General features: G+C 38.1%; 2 protein-coding genes and 1 pseudogene across 3 annotated transcripts in view; 1 reads left to right on the top strand and 2 right to left on the bottom strand.

Annotated features, from left to right (window-relative positions):
* The window catches only part of LOC111461367 (pseudouridine-5'-phosphate glycosidase), a 33,415-nt gene extending 16,660 nt beyond the window's left edge, over nucleotides 1–16,755 (bottom strand). Inside the window, exons 1-2 of one of the 2 annotated variants that reach the window (XR_002713553.1) lie at nucleotides 16,744–16,755; nucleotides 15,732–15,739 (exon numbers count right to left, since the gene is read on the bottom strand). The gene's annotated coding sequence lies outside the window, so the exon portion shown is untranslated. Of the gene's footprint in view, nucleotides 1–10,242; nucleotides 10,254–15,731; nucleotides 15,740–16,743 lie in introns of both variants that reach the window. The other variant, XR_002713554.1, reaches the window with a different exon arrangement.
* Nucleotides 783–4,961, bottom strand: LOC111461366 (serine--glyoxylate aminotransferase-like). The gene is made up of 6 exons (XM_023104869.1): nucleotides 4,764–4,961; nucleotides 3,358–3,592; nucleotides 2,995–3,279; nucleotides 2,474–2,840; nucleotides 2,182–2,392; nucleotides 783–1,070 (listed from the first exon to the last, which is right to left on the bottom strand). The coding sequence occupies exons 2-6, from the start codon at nucleotides 3,560–3,562 to the stop codon at nucleotides 933–935; spliced, it is 1,206 nt and encodes a 401-aa protein (XP_022960637.1). The 5' UTR covers nucleotides 3,563–3,592; nucleotides 4,764–4,961; the 3' UTR covers nucleotides 783–932.
* LOC111461364 lies at nucleotides 16,362–18,665 on the top strand (annotated as a pseudogene).
* Nucleotides 18,666–19,000: the final 335 nt, after the last annotated feature.

The following is a 19,000-nucleotide window of genomic DNA, read 5'->3' as shown; positions in this document are numbered from 1 at the left end:
TAGGTTTAGGTTTCACACGTTCACGTGACATATCTAGATCGTGTGCATGCTTGTTTGACTCCATTACTTGATGTTTTTTTTATAGACGAGTGTTGAGTCAGTTGATGATTGTCATGGTGTGAGATTCCACGTTAGTTGGAGAGGGGAACAATACATTTTTGATAAGGGTGTGGAAACTTTTTTTTTTTTAGTAGACGCGTTTTACAACCGTGAGATTGACAACGAGGATATAAACGGGCCAAAGCAGACAATATCTTCTAGTGGTGGACTTAGACTGTTACAACTGATATCAAAGCCAGACACTAAGTGATATGCCAGCGAAGATACTAGCCTCAAGGGGCGGATTATGAGATCTCACACCAGTTAGGAGACACAAAGCATTCCTTATAACGATATGGAAATCTATCCCTATTAGACGCATTTTAAAACCTTGAGGTCGACAACAGCATATAACGAAATAGACCATATCTACTAGTGGTGGGCTTGAACTGTTACACATATATCAATGTCTAAATTTTATTGTATTTCAATTCTTTTCAATATTTCCATTAGGATCTAAATATGGATGTTCACGGGTTGGGTTGGTGACCTGAAGACAGTTCACAACCTTAATTAAACCGTGTCGTTGGATGGTTCGTCAAATATCAAATATTATAATCTTTCGAATATTGTTTGAGATTATAACTATGACTTCAGTCAACCATGCTGACATCAAAATATATGTTCTTAGCCTCTAGATGGGAGCGAATCGAAAATTTTCTAATGACATTTTACGGTTTGAATTATCGTAGGTATAATCTCTCAGTCTCGGAAATTTGAGAATATAAGTATATTTTGAAAAATATCAAAATATATAACCGAAGTATTGTTTTTTTTACAGAGCATTGGAGATGAAGAAAATGCAACTTAATTGTATGGGCATGACAGATAAACTAAATCCTTGAAGGAATGAGAGGGATGTTATTTTGCAAGTATGCACTAGCTGCAGCAACTCCACTCCCTAGCTTAATAGGGTACCCTACATCTTTGAGTATCATTTCCACACCAGCAAGACATCCCAACAATTGCAGCTGATACACAATGAGAAAGCAATGCATAAATGGTTAAACCTCCTTGCTCAAACAAAATTTTTACGAGTTAGAGACGAGAAATAAGAAACGAGAGTGTTACTAAACAAGCTCGACGTTCTTTAGGTCAATTCATGGTCATGTTTGAACAAAGCATGCCAAGAAACAGAAGATTTGCAGTTTAACTACGAAGAGAAGACAATGTTTGTCAAGTTCGAGAAAGCAGGAGTGTGAGATCCCACCTCGGTTGGGGGAGGAGAACGAAACATTCTAGGGTGTGGAAACCTCTCCCTAGCAGACGCGTTTTAAAAACCTTGAGGGAAAGCTCGAAAGGAAAAGCCCAAAGAGGACAATATCTGCTAGCAGTGGGCTTGGGCCGTTACAAATGGTATCTGAGCTAAACACCGAGCGATGTGCCAACGAGGAGACTCAACCCTGGGGGGAGTGGACACGGACGGTGTGCCAGTAAGGATGCTGGGTCTAGGAAGGGGGTGGATTGGGGGTTGTACATCGATTGGAGAAGGGAACGAGTGTCAGCGAGAACGCTGGCCCCGAAGGGGAGTGAATTGTGAGATCTCACATTGGTTGGGGAGGAGAACGAAACATTCTACGGTGTGAAAACTTCTCTCTAGCAGACACATTTTAAAAACTTTGAGGGAAAGGCCAAAGAAGACAATATCTACTAGCGACGGGCTTGGACCGTTACAAATGGTATCAGAGCCAAACACCGGGTGATGTGCCAGCGAGGAGACTCAACCTCAAAGGGCAGTGTGCCAGCAAGGACGCTGGGCCCTGAAAGGGGGTGGATTGGGAGATTCCACATCGATTGGAGAAGAGAATGAGTGCCAGAGAGGACGTTAGGCCTCGAAGGGGAGTGAATTGTGAGATCCCACGTCGGTTGAGGAGGAGACTGAAACATTCTAGGTTGTGGAAACCTTTCCCTAGCAGTCGTGTTTTAAAAACCTTAAGGGGACGCCCAATAGGGAAACCCAAAGAGGACAATATCTGCTAGCGATGGGCTTAGGCCATTACAGGGAGAATCTAAAAACGTCGAAAAAGTAGTTCGTTGCAGCGTTTAGGAGACATTAGTGTTTGTAAGAAAGCTATGATTTACCTCATTAAGGTTTCCAAGGTGACCAATTCTAAAGACTTTGCCAGCAACTTTGTTGAGTCCAAGTCCCAAGCTCAAATTGTATCTCTTCCATGCCCTTCTCACAATTTCTGAACTGTCAATATAAGAAGGAACAAGCACAGCAGTCACAGTATCACTGTACCATTCCTCTTTTTGTGTACAGTTCTTCAACCCCCAAGCCTCCACAGCAAGCCTACATTTCAATTTCACCGACAAAATAGTTTCAAAACACAGCTAACACAATGAAGTTTCAGGTAATTCACTGATACGCTACCTCGTCGCTTTGCCGAGACGGCTGTGTCGAGCAATCACATTGTCGATACCTTCCTCGAAAAGAAGATCCAGAGCTGCCCTTAGTCCATACAAGAGCTGAATGGAAGGAGTGTATGGCCAATATGTTCCTAGTTTGTAGAATTTGAGGTAGTCTTTCCAGTCAAAGAAAACCTTAACTGATGTCGAAGTTTTGGACGCCTCGAGCGCTTTCGGGCTGGCACATATGATTCCAATTCCTGTTGGGAGAGAAAGAGCCTTTTGGGAACCGGTTAAAGCGACGTCGACTCCCCATTCATCCATCCGAAAATCAAGTGCACATATCGACGACACTCCATCGACCAGCAAAAGTGCAGGATGCTTGTACTTATCTGTGAGTTCGTTTTCAAAACTTATCTTTATTTTCGGGAACCATAGTAAAGAAACGGTAAGAAAACAAAAACAAGCACAATTTTCAAAAATAAAATGAACCGAGGGAGAGGGAGGGGCAGTTGCTCCGCTCCTTCTTTGTTCCTCTTTGCTTACCAAGTAGGAACCGAACTTTAGACAAGTCGTTCGTGACGCCCGTGGCTGTCTCGTTATGTACAATGCAAATCGCCTTAATCGTATGCCCGCCATCCTCAGCAAGCTTCGATTCCAGGACATCAAGATTGGCACCCTGGCCCCATTCGCTCTCCACGACATCAACGTTGAAGTTAAGGCGCTGCTGCTGATCAATCCATAGCAAACTAAACTGGCCAATCAGAAAGGACACAATCCTATCTCCAGGAGACAGTGTGTTTGTAAGAGCACTTTCCCAGGCACCAGTACCTGAGACAAAAACATGAAAAATTAACGTAGGACGTTGTTGTCGTTTTTGTTCTTCAAACTTGAGGGAAGGAAAGTTACCAGTTGTGGGAATCATAAATGGGGTTCCAGTAGTAGATTTGAAAATCTTCTTCACATCTTCAAGAAGAGTTTTAGTCAATGCAGGAATAGCAGGAGAACGATAATCCTCATTGTTTCGGTTCATCGCCCGCAGAACTGGTTCCGGTATGTTGACCGGCCCCGGGACGAACAGATGGTTTTTTCCAGGTGCATATACATAATCCATTTTCCTTCTTAAAATTCTGTCAGTTTTCAGCTACAGATATAGAAAGAGTATATTAGATTAGTATTTGTTCATTTCGTCTTTGAACATTCAACTGTTTTGATTGCATCCCAAACTTTCGATTTTAGTCCTAACTTATTTGATAAGATGTTCCATGTAACCACCCAAACTCACTGCTACTAGATATTGTCCGTTTTGGTCCGTTACATATCGCTGTCAGCCTCACGATTTTAAACGCGCCTACTAGGGAGAGGTTTCCACACCCTTATAAGGAATGTTTCGTTCCCATCAGCCTCACGGTTTTAGGACGCATCTACTAGGGAGAGGTTTCCACACCCTTATAAGGAATGTTTCGTTTCCCTCTCCAACAAATGTGGAGTCTCACAATCCACCCCCTTTGGGAGCCCAGCGTCGCACTCCGCCCAGTGTCTATCTCTAATACCATTTGTAACAGCCCAATCCCACCGCTAGCAGATATTGTCCTCTTTGAGCTTCCCCTCAAGGTTTTTAAAACGCGTTTGCTAGAGAGAAATTTCCACACCCTTATAAAGAATGTTTCATTCTCCTCCCCAACCGACGTGGGATCTCACAATCCACTCCCTTCAAATGTCACGAGTTCCAAATCCAACTTTTTAACTTATTAGAATCAAAATCGAAAGTATAGAAACATATTTGAAACTTACAAGTTCAAGGTCTAAAAAAGCAAACTCAAAACTCAACCAAACCTTAAAATCTTTCACATATTCTTGAAAGTTGAAGTGCTTTTCCTTGCATAGTATTTCATCTTACAACATGTTCTTAAAGAAAACAACACTCATAGAGGATGAATTGATTAAATACATAAAGAAACACAAGGATCAGTCAACAAGCATGAGCCATATTACACAAGTTTAGTCCATAAACTTTCAAACCTTATGCTTATAATTTTAAAAGGGCTTCTTACAAGTTTCTAAACTATCAAAATCCCAACAACAATATGCCAATACAACAGTTGTTTTACACAAATTTTGTTCAAATATCCAAAACCCAGAAAAACCCATAAATCCAAAACCCAAAATGAACGATCAGAGCAGAAATCATCAAAGAAACAGAGCAGAAACCCCAGAAAACCACAAAATAAAAGGCAACAGAGAGCAAAATGAAACAAAGATGAACAAAGAGAAGCAATCAGAAGTTAGAACAGTAGAAGGAGAAAGAGCAGCACCTTGAGGGAGAAATGGAACGGAGTGGTAGAAATGATTTCCGGGGAAGTTGGGACAGAGAGACAAAGGAGAACAGAGCAGAACGTTGGGAATTGTTTGATATAAGAGAGATTTGGAGATGGGTTCCAATCAGGCGTCGCCGTGGCAGATAAGACCCCCACCAAATTGGTTCCTTTAGTTTATTGCATGGCTGCCTTTGCTTCTCCTAATTTCTTTCTTTTTTTTCTTATCTTATTCAAACCTTTATTTATAGGCCAAACTTCCCATAATTGAGATATTATTAATCTGATCAGTGATATGAGCGGTAGGTAAACAACTTGTTATCTCTATAGTAACTTTTATTCGTTGAGCGACGGTCTTTTCACTCGGTATTATCGAATCACAAAGGTTGATTTCATCCCTGCTGGATGAGTGGGTCTTGCAGCCAAGCTCCCTTCTACATTTACACTTGAGGGTCAATGGCCCGAGGAAACCTTTGCAAGCCTTTGTTACCTTTTGGAAGGCCTGTGCCCCATAGAAACTATCTACCTGAGACTGTTACTAGGCTCGTAGGTCGTGTCACAAGTTTAATTGAGTAAATAAGATAAGAAGGCACTCATCAATATAAACTTCCACATTAATAGAAATATTTTTTAAAAATAATATTCTCCCGAGGTTAAAATCGTCATCCTACATTCATAAAGTTATATTCTTTTTTTAGAAAAAAATAATTTTACATTAAGATTTTAAATCTACTTTTATTTAAAATTATTAGAAGATATTCAATTATTCTCGAGATTTTAATGAATTTGAGCTCAAAAAGCTTACGTGAGTACAATTGAACGTGATTGACATGTACTTTATTCACTGCAATCAAATGTTCAAAATTTCATATTTGATACTAAAAAAATTTGGGTTTTAAAAAACTTAATTTGGTTCACGTATCTAATTTGCAAAAGTCTTATTCTTTACCATAAAAATGGTAGAGTATGGAGGTTTTGACGTTCCACCCAAATAAAGGAATATACATCCATGATCATTAAAACTATGCTAGAATCTTTCCGACCACGATTTTTTTTTTTTTTTATTCTAATCACTCTAAAACACGAAATTGTATCGATAGAAGGTACGAAAAAGGGAAATTGAACTGTGTCACTCGAAATTCCTGAACCCTTCCCTTTTCTTTCGATACTAGGTGAGTTTAAGGAAGCAAAATAACCTACAAAGCTCCTATCGAGTAAAAGGCATGAAATTCGAACTTCCGCCCCGCCCCGCCCCATGTTGAACTAAAAATTAAATAAATAAAAAACACATAAATATATGTATGCATATATAGATAGATATTATTTTTTTAAAGTAATTTATTTAATAATTATTCCTTCAAATAGCAAAGGAAATGCTTGAGGTTGAGACAACAATGACAAAGATAATATGATAATGTTCCATAGGAGTGTCGATCACATTTTCATTTATTAAATTTAGTCCACACATCACTTATTTATTTATTTATTATTAAATAATTATATATTTTTTTTAAAAGGTTGAGAAAATTTTGAGCAATGAAAACAAATGCTAGGGCCAATCTCCATATATTATTATCTAACATTACTTTAATAAGACAAAACATTACATTATGATAATTATAAAACCCATGATATGTGTTTCCTTAACTTTATTCTATTATTGGATCATTTCAACATGCAACTACTTCAATAATGTCTCCATTTATAATTTTATATATTATATTATTATTGTACAATCTCGTACTTAATTGGTTATAAACGGTGATATTCTCGATTAATAGATTAAAGATTCAAATTTCCACTCCATTATAATAATTGGTTTAATGTATTTTAGTCTCTATACTTTCAAGTCAAATCACGATTAGGTGTGACGTGACGTCCACTGCAATCCAACTTCAGGACATATATGGCTCGTGTGTCTCACTTTATAATCCACTACTAACTAGTTGATTGTTCTTTAGTAGTTCCGTATAGTTATAATAACGTGGGGAGCGACCCATGTGTCTATCGATGATCTGATATTGTGTGAACTTCTGCTCCTTAGAAGGACAAGATCTTTGGGAGGTCGTTGGCAAATGCGAAACTATGCCACTAGAGGAGGATGCTAATGGCTCATTGCGTAAATGATATGAACCAAGACATCAATCATGTGAAACTTCAAGGAAGATGTGAAGATAATGTGGTTCAAATTATAACAAAATGTTGCAATTCATGTCACATTAAAGAAGAATCAAACTTTATTTATTCTTGGATGATTACAAATTTTGGGTGGATGGTAACCCAGAGTTATGATGTTTCTTTAATATATTTTAAGATTTTATTTAGTTCTACGCTTATGTAATGACTAATGAAGGTTACAATTCTTGAAATGCTACATGTAAAGCCAAAGGTTTTCATTTGCATTTTGAGATTATATAAAGCCAGACATGTTATCTTTGTAAAGTAGACTTGAAAAATGTAGTAAAAGAGTACTGTGGTTTCCTTTACCCAAGATTTAAAGTTTTTTTGCAAGTCTATAGTTTAGGTTGCACGTTTAAAATTATTTAATCTTGACATGATCAATTTTGCTTGTGGAGTGATTCAAATCTCAAACGAGTATTCTTGCTTTGAGATATTTAATCAGTAAGGTAATCCGAACCTTACTTCCTCTTACAGTGATTCCTTATTAGGAAGAAAAAAAAAAAAAAAAAGGTTTCCTTGAAGACCCTAGATGAAAGAAAGATATTGGAGCACATTTAGAAGTACAAGAGACCAAAAGAAGCATAAGACACACTGGTGATGCTTTTCTAAAAAAGAACGATAAGAAATTACAACTTTTATGAGTAAGCGGTTAACAATTTTACAACACGATATGACAAATTTTTAGTACTTCCACAAGTCAAGTCGATCTACTAGAGATTACTAAAATAGATATGAAGTCTATCCTTGGAGAAGCTTAAATGAATAGGATCATCATACACAAATTGTGACAAAATATAGAATCTTGGTTATTGTCGTACAAGGATGACCCATTCAGCCATCACTAGTAGAGTTTAAAATTTTGTTAGCTAACCAAGAAGTCATGACTAAGCAAATAGAAGACATCATGTTGAAGAGTGAAGAAGAAGTTCTCTACAAAAGTAAAAGTCGGAGCAATAGTGAGCCGCCTACCAAAGGTAGATACAAAAGTACTGACAAAGGAAAAAGTCACCAAAGAACCACACAACATCGGAGAGCTCAGAAAAACGACAATAAGAATTTTCAAGGGAAGAGATTTGAAGACACTTGCTACAATTGTGGAAAGAAAGGTCACATGTCCGAGAGTTATTGGTCCAAGAAAAAGTCGGTCGAAAGCAATGCGACAACCTTAGAAAGTGGCCTCTTGTTTTTCAAATTTTAAGGTCCTTCGATCATCTCTCTTTCTGCACATAAGTTATTGTGCCATCGTATGTCTTGAGCTCTAGGAAAGTTTAATAGTGGAGTTAATGTTCGCTATAGATGACTTCTCAACAGGTGACTACTACTAAATGCTAGCTAGAAGCTCCCCTTATTAAAAGACATTTGACAATGCTCTTTAATCCTACACTATTTCAGGCTAGAATAGTGCAAGATAGACTCTCCATTAGGCACAACCAGTACTCTCTTAATAGTACCCTCTAGTGTGATAGAGAACCTAAGTGGGTGACATCACATTCCTAGGTGTTAGGTTCACAACTAGGGGTTGTGCCTCAACCGTCCCTATATAGACCTAATCGATATAAGGGACTCTAAATGTTGCTCAAGGATCGAGGAATGATAAAACATAGGCTAAAGCTCACTAACAAATCATACATATACTCTATGGCACATGACATCTAGTCCACAAGTCAATTAAGGCATACATAGGTATTCCAACCTCCTAACATGCTTCTAGGGACATAAATGACATTAAATCATAAACTATACCTATTTGCTCAACATACATGCATATCAAGCAAGTTACGGTAAAACAATGAATGTACCAGCCAAGAATCATAAATTCTTTTTTAGAAACAAGCAAGTTAGGGTCGATAGAAAATTTTGGGTCTACAAATATGGGTATGATAGGTCCAATCAAACTACAAATATGACCACTGAATTAAATTCGACTTGACTAATCATTCCACTTCATATATGGGTATCATAGGTGCAATTAAACTAGATTGGACTAGTCCAACTTGACCGATCATCCGTAAACCTCAGGATTGTAGAACTTGCATACGCCGTTTCCCTTTTTCGTTCATGTTTTCAACTTTTAGTGATTGATTCTAACCTGATAACTTTTTATTCCTTCGTAAAAGTTATAGATATTATCAAGATGAATATAATGGAACGCAAAACCATCCGTTATACGTAGAGGTCATTAACATGTTAGCTAAGTTCTTATATTTAATCCACTACCTAGAACGAGTTGAAAGGTGGATCATGTGGAAAGTTTGATGTTAGGTGCATTTCACATCACCACAACCGAAATGATGTGGGTCCTTTTTACTCCTCAATAACCAAGAAGTACTTGAAATAGTCTAATTTGAATTAGAGAAACAAGTTGGGAGAGAAAGATGGGTGAGAGAGTAGGATGTGAAAATTTTGATATATCTCTAAGTCGTTGTGAAGGCGCTTCTATCCTACAATACTTCTCTTCATCCTCGCTGAGTGAATGGTTATGGGTGAAGCTTTATAATTGCTCCATTTGGTCCATATCCTAACAAATAATATGTTAAATAACCAAAAAGAATTATAACAGGACAATTTTTTGGGTTAATTCTAAAGCATTATTATCAATGAATTTTTTTAATATCTCTTGTATTATTATATTGAATAATTAAAATTTAAAATTATTTCAATCCATTATCAGCATAAATTTATTAGCAAATTTAATTAACTAGTTCAATACTGATTAATTAATGATTTAATATTACAACTAATACTTATAATAATAATTTCATACCCCAAAAAATGGAGAACTACCTCACATCTCCTCAGCCAACGCCATTGCCGGATTAAGTTCTTCTTTATGTATGCTGTCTTTGTTATTTCCCAACAATTTGGTGCTCAGCGGAAGAGACAACCACCTGAAGCCCGCGGTGGTTGCTTGGTGATCGGTCACCTCCATCTGCTAAGAGCGTCGGAGACATTTCAAATAGGCCCAACCCTAACGTAAACAACAACGAGCTACGAAAATGTATTTTGTTTGAGGGGAGGATTATTAGAGTCTCACATCAGAGAGGGCTATGAGAGCTTATGCCAAGTGTAAATGTTTGCTGAATCCACACACACAAATGGTGGTGAGAGTTCTCTTATTTATAATCATTTAGAGATTACATAAATATGGTAAATTACAAATAATATGGAAATAGCAATAAAAGGAAAGAGTAATAAATGAATACACTATATTTGCCTTTAATAAAAGGGTAAATATGGTAAGCCGTAATGTAAGGCAAATGTCTAGATATTTGCCTTATAATGAACGGTCCCTTAACACCCCCCCGCAAGCTGAGCGTCGGATTTGAACGAACGTGAAGCTTGGATCTGAAAAATTCAAAAAGAGGTCGAGAAATACTTTTTGTGAATATGTCAGCAACTTGGAGATGAGAGGGTACATATTGTGTGTGAAGTTTGCCAGCGATAACAAGTTCTTGAAGGAAATGATAATCTAGTTCAACATGTTTGGCTCGCTTGTGAGAAACAGGATTAGAGCTAAAAAAAATAGCACTTTTGTTGTCACATAAGAGTAAGGGCTGCTGTGAAATAAGGACCTTGAGGTCATGCAAAAGATGCGTAACCCAAAGAAGTTCAGCAGTAGTTGTGGCAAGAGCACGATACTCAGATTCACAGCTGGAGCGTGAGACAGTAGGTTGCTTTTTGGCACTCAAAGAAACGAGATTGTTACCAAGATAAATAGAATAGCCGGATGTAGAACGACGAGTATCGGGACAACCAGCCCAGTCAGCATCCGAATAAGCGACTAGCGTACTAGGAACAATGGATGGACGAAAGATAAGACCAAAGTGGAGTGTTCCTTTGACATAGCGAAGAATACGTTTGACAGCAAGAAAGTGATCTGCAATAGGGGCATGCAAGAATTAACTGACAGAATTGACAGCATAGACAATATCTGGACGCGTAATAGTCAAGTACTGAAAGGCGTCAACAATAGATCTATAGAGAGTAGGATCAGAGAAAGGAGAACCGTCAGCAGTCAGGTGTTGAGAAACAACCATGGAAGTGTGAATTGGTTTGCTATCGAGCAACTGAGCACGAGTAAGAATATCTCGAGCATATTTTAACTGACTAATAAAGAGACCATTAGGAGTGAGTGAAGCTTCAAGACCAAGAAAGTAACTGAGAGAACCCAAATCTTTGGTAACAAACTTAGAATGAAGCTTGCGAGTAAAGCTATCAATAAGGATGAGTTGTTGCCGGTAACAATAATGTCATCAACATAGAGAAGCAAATAGATAAGGTTAGATTGCTGATGAAAGACAAAAAGGGACGTGTCAGCGCGACTGCAAGAAAACTGAAGTGTGAGAAGAAATGAGCTAAAACGCTGAAACCAGGCACGAGAAGCTTACTTTAAGCCATAGAGGGCTTTCTTTAATAGACAAACATGAGTGAGAAATCGAGGATCAGTATACCCAGGAGGTTGTTCCATATGAACATGTTCAATAAGAGTTCCATTGAGAAAAGCATTCTTGACATCAAGTTGTCGAAGAGGCCATTTATTTGTGACTGCAATAGAAAGCACAACACGGACAGTGGTAGCTTTGACAACTGGACTGAAAGTGTCAGTGTAGTCAAGACCAGGAACCTGAGTATAACCTTTGGCAACAAGACGAACCTTGAAACGCTCGACAGATCCATCAGGCAAATATTTAATACGAAACACTCATTTAGAGCCCACGATATTGGTGTTGGCAGGGCGAGGAACCAAAGTCCAAGTATCATTTTGTTGTAACGCTCGAATTTCTTCATCCATGGCAGCCACCCAAGTAGGATTCTTAGCCGCAGATTTGAATCCTTTTGGCTCAGTGGATGCAAGAAGAGTAGAAAGAAGTCTAGATGAGCCCAAAATACCAAGATTTGCTGGATGACGAGTCTTGAATATACCAGCTTTGGCTCGTGTGATCATAGGATGAGTGCCCAACGAAGAGAAATCAACAGTAGGTTCAATAGAGGTCGAATTAGAAGTCGAGGGTGGCAAAGTGAAACCTGCAAGAGAAGTATCAACCTGCACAGACTCATCCACAAGGTCAGAACAAATATCACACGAGGATGAACTAGATCGAGGAATGTGCGGTGATGAAGTGGTAGGGGGATGAATCAATATGATAAAGATGTGGTTCCAAGAAATTTGAAATAGAAATCGAAATAGAGGAAAGAGGTTGGGCCTGGGAGCTAGGGATAGTAGGAAAGTGAATTTCATCAAATTGAGCATGGCGGGTGATATATAGCTTAGTGGTGGCGGGATCAAGATAGCGGAACCCTTTATGAGCAGGACTATAACCCAGAAAGTACAAGGAATGCTGCGGGGAGAAAGCTTGTTAGGCATATAATCAACAAATAAGGATAAACACGACAACCAAAGGGATGAAAATTGTCATAATGTGGAGTGTAGCCATAAAGGAGTTCAAAGGGTGACTTACCTCCAAGAAGTGGAGTAGGCAACCTGTTGATAATATAAGCTGCAGTGCTGAAGGCGTCAACCCAAAAACGAGGAGAAAGATGAGAGTGAAAGAGAAGGGCCAAGCCAGTCTCAGTCACATGACGATGTTTTCTCTCAGCACGACCATTTTGAGCAGGTGTATATGGACAAGAGAGTTGATGGTGGATGCCAGAATTACGTAAATGAGTTTTGAAACAAGTACTAGTAAATTCGGTACCACCATCGCTTTGAAATACCTTGATACGAGAAGAATATTGATTTTTCACAAATTTTTGAAATTGAAAAAAAAATATCAAAAAAATCAGATTTAAATTTTAAAGGGTAAAGCCAAGTGAATCGAGAATAATCATCAACAAAAATAACAATAATAAAGAAAATTCGAATTTGATTTGAAGGGAGAATGACCCCAAAGATCACAATGAATAAGATCTAACACATGAGACGACCTACGTTCATTTCGGGAATAAGGCAATCGATGACTTTTCACGAGCTGACAAGTATTACATAATGATGGAGAAGACAATAAAGACGTAAGAGAAAGATGACATTTTCTATTCAAAAAAGAAATAACAGAATGATTCACATGACTCAAACGAGCATGCTATAAATCATATGAAGCACATAAAGATTTGTTTCTAAGGGCCGAAATAAAAGCAGAGTTGCCGCGCTCCAGCACATATAGCCCTCCATCTCTTTTACCGGTTGCCACCACCCTTCCTGTTTGATGATTCTGGATAGTAATAAGATTATTAGTAAATGTAACGGAAAGAGGAAAATCAGACCTTAATTTACTTATGGAAAGAAGATTTTTAGTGAGGTGAGGGACTACCAAGACATCTAATAAGTGAATATTTGGAACAGGAGAAAGAGTACCGGTGTGGGTAATGGGTAGGGATGCACCGTTTCCTACGATCATAGAGTCCTTACCCTTGTAATTTTTAGACTGGTCCAGAATAGATGGGTCGGCAGTCATACGGGCCGAAGCCCCAGTGTCCAGAAACCAATCAGCAGCATCGGGTCCAGCAATAGAACATGACGTGTTAAAGGCTTCAACAAGGTGAGCATGAGAAGAATCAAGTCGAACATACCATTGGTTGCAACGGTCAGCATAATGGCCCTCTTTGCGGCATATTTGGCAGTGAATGGTCGACGACCTTGACCTGAGTGGGTTCGTCCTCGATTAGAAGAGTTGGTTTTGTGAGAATAAGAACGACCTCGCTGGTTGCTAAAGGAAGCAGGGTGGCTTCCATGGGTGCGACCATGATTAGTGGATGTGAATGCTGTAGGAGTGGAGTCAGAGGACTCAAGGGAGTGCTGGAATAACTCAAAACTTTCAGCTTTAGAGACTAAATCTGCAAAACAGGGGATAGGGGTGAGAGCCATCTGAGCAGTAGAAAAAGCTGAAAAATTCGGTACCGAGTCCACGAAGGAACCATGACACTTTATCAATGTCCTCGACGGATCTACCAATGACATGAAGTTGGTCACAAATTTTTTTGAAGGCACGGACATACTCAGCAACAGGTTTGGTGCCACGTTTCATCAACTGCAAGTCATCCTTGAGTCTCAGTTCACGAGCTTTCGACTGATGGCTGAACGTAGTTTCCAATGCAAGCCAAACATCACGTGCAGTAGAGAGACCAATGACAACAGCTATGACTTCCTTAGTGAGAGAGGAGAGCAAGAGACAGAGAAGTCATTGATCGGCCGCTCTCCATGCCAAATATTTGGGGTTGAGTGTTGAGGAGGTTTCTAGTTCAAAGCGAGGTGGTGGAACCATAGTTCCATCAACATAGCCCAACATTTCTTGACTCTCAAGGAGAGGGAGAAGTTGGCTTCCAAAGAAATAATTGGAGGAAGAAAGTTTGATGGTGATTATATGGATTAGAGTATTGAAAGGAAGAAGATGATAAGAAGATTCGGAAGCCATAGAGAAGAAAGGATCACGGTTGTTAAATGGAAAGGGCTTTGATACCATGTAAATGTTTGCTGAATCCACCACACCCAAATGGTGGTGAGAGTTCTCTTATTTATGATCATCTATAGAAAACAGAAATATGGTAAATTACAAATAATATGAAAATAACAAAAAGAATAATAAATGAATACAATATATTTGACTTTAATAAAAGGGTAAATATGATAAGCTGTAATGTGAGGCAAATATCTAGATATTTGCCTCATAATGAACGATCAACTATCCTTAACACCAAGATCCGTTGTTCCTATAAATTTGGTCGGGTCCACCTAACCAATAACCCGATCAATAACTTTACAACCCAACTTGATCCTACTTATAGGTATTTGATATTTGAGATGGAGATAATTATTTTTAGAATTTAAAATAATTTCCTTACAATTCTAATGTCAAATAGAGCATTAATGTTGAGATTTAATTCGGACTCCATCATAAATTTAGTAATTATTTTGCTCTTAATAATTTAAAAAGTTGTTTAACATTTAAAAACAAATACTTTTAACTTCCAAATTATTTATACTACTCTCATACAAGAAATCTCATTAGCCTTTTTATTATTATTATTATTATTATTTTATTAATTATTATTGAGAGTAATAGTAATAAGTTATTTCATTTTAATTTTTTATATACAATAATCTTAATTTGATTACAATTTTCTATTTTTTTTTTTTTTTAAAACACAACTATATATATTGCTTCATAAAGGGGGTTCCAAGTTTCTCATAAAATTATTCCTAAACTGATGAATGTGCACAGAATTGAGATGAAGTTAGGTGGATTTAAAACAATTTCAAGAGGGTTCTTTGGGATGCACGTGGCTCCGACACCCATTTTCATATCTATAACGATTCTAATTTTCTATTAGCCTAGAGTCGCTACTGTATGTATGACATAGCTTCTTTTTGCAGAAACATTCATTTAAAATGACTTCATAAAACGATACCATGGACTAATACGTTTAAGAGATGGGCTTAAAACAATACAAAAAAAAATATTAAAATAAAGTTAAATTTACAAATAGCAATACTAGCCTACCATATACGAAAATGAATGCAACTACCTTATGCAAGTTTCATGGTCTTTGATGCGATGATGACGTTATCAACCGTATAGAGTGTCTTGCCTTTACCTGAAATATAAAAGTACCATATTACTTGAGTATTTTAAGAAATAGTTATGTGACTCATTATCCAATTATGACTAGGGACCTGTCATTCAAAACCATAGTCTCTTAGGTGGTATCTAGTCTAGCTAAATTGGATGAGTAGTACTTGTCTACACATAACGCACATGTGAGAGCAAGGGCCCTCTAGGCGGGCTCGCACACCCCCTAAGCTTGCATGGTTGCGCTAGTTGGCTGTAGTCGGACTTTCGAAAGTACAACGATCGTCGTGTATCATTCCTAGCATGATGATCATCTGATCATCATAGTGTTTGTGTCCGTACTCATCATATAAAAGGGGAAGTATCCCAACGTAAGGGAACATATAATATGCATGAGGTTAGTATACTTTTCATCTTAACCATCTATGCAGCACAACCTCATTCGTTCCTCACGTATTACACTAAGTAACATGCATGCATAAACTTTTGTACATTACATCATTCATAACACTACTTAAGAGTCGTAGCATGTCATGCATTTCATTGCCAAGCATATACAAGTCATAGTGCAACACGACATCTCATACATACATTTATCGTATCATGAGATATCATCATATCATCGTAAAATATTGATTTACACGTCTTAGTTGAACAAATATCTCAATTATTCTCCAAATTATGCATATAATACTCATAGATATTCTTTTAAGTTGATGGCTTATAACATTTAACATTTATTGCAAAAGATATATTGTATGTAACATTATTAATTGGTCCATTGATAGGCATGTAATGGAATCAAAAGGGCCACACTACTATGAGCCTTTCTAAATATGATATAAATCCTTCCAAATCTGTAAAACTCAAGCCAACAACAAATGGAACTTACTCACATCTTGGCTGCAAACTTCGCCCTTCTCCTATTTCTCTATGCTCTCTTTCATATTTCATGGACATCCATCACTCATCGCACCAACAAAAGACTCCCACCTGAAGTCGGCGGTGCTTTGCCAGTGATAGGCCACCTCCATAAACTAAGTACAACCGAGCCAACCCACACAACCTTGGCCAAAATGGCCGACACCTACGGACCAATCTTCACCATAAGATTAGGCATGAGTAGAGCCCTTATCGTGAGCAATTGGGAAATAGCGCGAGAGTGCTTTACAACAAACGACAGAATCTTTGCTTCCCACCCAAAAACTCTTGCCTCAAAGATACTCGCCTACAACTACGCTGCGTTGGGGGTTAGCTCCTACGGTCCATATTGGCGCCATGTACGCAAAATAACCACACTTAAACTCCTCACGAGCCACCGCCTCGAGCAGCTCCAACACATTAGAGTCTCCGAGGTTCAAAGCTCGATCAAGAAACTGCATGAGTTATGTGCCGACAGCATAAACAAAGGGTCAAGTGGGAAAGTGTTGGTGGAAATGAAGACGTGGTTTGGGGACCTAACTTTGAATACAATATTCAAGATGGTGGTGGGAAAGCGATTCAGCACTGATTTTGAAGGCAGTGATGCGGCGCAGTGTAGAGAGGCGTTGAAGGATTTTCTTGAGCTGTTTGGGGTATTTGTTCCTTCAGATTCGTTTCCATTTCTAAGTTGGTTGGATGTTGGAGGGTATAAGAAGGCCATGAAGAGGACGGCGAAGGTGCTGGATGAGATGCTTGCTAAATGGGTCGAAGAGCATCGAGAAAAGAAGAAGAATTTGGGTGAAGGTGGAGTGAACACAATGGAGCATGACTTCATGGATGGGATGCTCTCTACTATCAACCACGCCGGAGAGTTGGCCGGTTTTGATGTCGACACGGTCACTAAAGCCACTTGTTTGGTAAGCATATATATTTTTGTTAGGAATCACGGATCTACAATGATATGATATTGTCCACTTTGAACATAAACTCTCATGGCTTTGCTTTGGACTGTCTCAAAAGGCCTCATATCAATGGAGATGTATTCCTTACTTATAAACCTATGATCATTCCTTCGAACAAAGTACACCATAGAGCCTCCCTTGAGGCCTATAGAGCCCTTGAACAGCCTCTCCTTAATTGAGGCTTAACTCCTTCTCTAGAGCCTTCGAAAAAAGTACCACTTTGTTCGACACTGTCACATTTGACTACATCTTTGAGGCTCACAATTCTTTGTTCGACATTTGAGGATTCTATTGACATGACTAAATTTAGGGCATGACTCTAATACCATGTTAGGAATCACGGATCTCCATAATGGTATGATATTGTCCACTTTGAGTATAAGCTCTCGTGACTTTACTTTGGGCTTCCAAAAATGACTCATACCAATGGAGATGTATTTCTTACTTATAAACGCACGATCATTCTCTAAATGAGCCAACGTGGGAATGCCTCCCAATATTTCTCAACCGTTTCTACTTTAGTTCATAGACTTCTTAGTTTTTACTTGGTGCATAGCTAAGAATGATGATGTTGTGTAGACCGTACTATTGGGTGGAGGTGATAGTACATCGATAACTATGACATGGGCTCTTTCTTTGCTCCTCAACAACGAAGAGGCACTAAAGAAGGCTCAAGTTGAAAGAATCTGATGTCAACAATTTACCATATATCCAAGCTATTGTGAAGGAGACGTTGCGTTTGTATCCTGTAATGCCGTTGTTGTTCCCTCATGAATCTGTAGAAGATTGTACGGTTTCAGGCTATCATATCCCTGCAAAGACACGTCTAATAGTGAATGTTCAAAAGCTACAATTAGACCCAAATGTTTGGGAGAATCCTTCTGAATTTCGACCAGAAAGATTTTTAACGAACTACACAAAGTTTGATATGAGAGGACAAAATATGCAACTAATGCCATTTGGAAGTGGTCGAAGGATGTGTCCTGGAATCTCGTTTGCTCTTCAACTTATACATTTTGCTCTTGCAAATCTACTTCATGAATTTGAAATTGGTAGGCCATCCGAAGAATTACTTACTATGGAAGAGGAATTTGGATTAACTCTTCCACGAAAAACTCCATTGGAAGTTGTTTTACGTCCCCGCCTTTCTAGTGAAGTTTACGAATAATTTTGAAATTAAGTTGAGGACAACAAATGAAACTATTTGTAAAAGTATTGTGTAATTTGATTATTATCCTAAAGTGTATATGTAAAATAAGTTCAATAAACTTAATAAAATATAAAATTGGTATAATTATAATATAATTATCTGTTAAAGCTAATATTTTGTATCTATATTTCCAAATTAAAATTCTTAACATAAAGAGATAAAAAGAGATTATGTTATAAAACTTTATTCTATATTTTCAATGCGCTTCCCTCGTTTCACCTTTACGTGGGCTTTTTGAGAGGATTTCTCTTGTGGGGTGACTCCTACAAGATTTATGTAATACTGAAAAAAAAATAATAAAAAATAAAGGGCAAAGAGGTCATTTTGCTTCTCCCGCCATTGTAGGGGTACGAGTGGAACCCTAACAGACGACCTGCAAAAGAGAAAAACAAAGAGAGA

The sequence above is a fragment of the Cucurbita moschata genome, unplaced genomic scaffold (genome assembly GCF_002738365.1).
Source record: "Cucurbita moschata cultivar Rifu unplaced genomic scaffold, Cmos_1.0 Cmo_Scf00025, whole genome shotgun sequence".
In the NCBI taxonomy this organism is placed as follows: Eukaryota; Viridiplantae; Streptophyta; class Magnoliopsida; order Cucurbitales; family Cucurbitaceae; genus Cucurbita; species Cucurbita moschata.
Note: the sequence above shows the minus strand (reverse complement) of the source record. Positions and strands in the feature narration are given on the sequence as shown.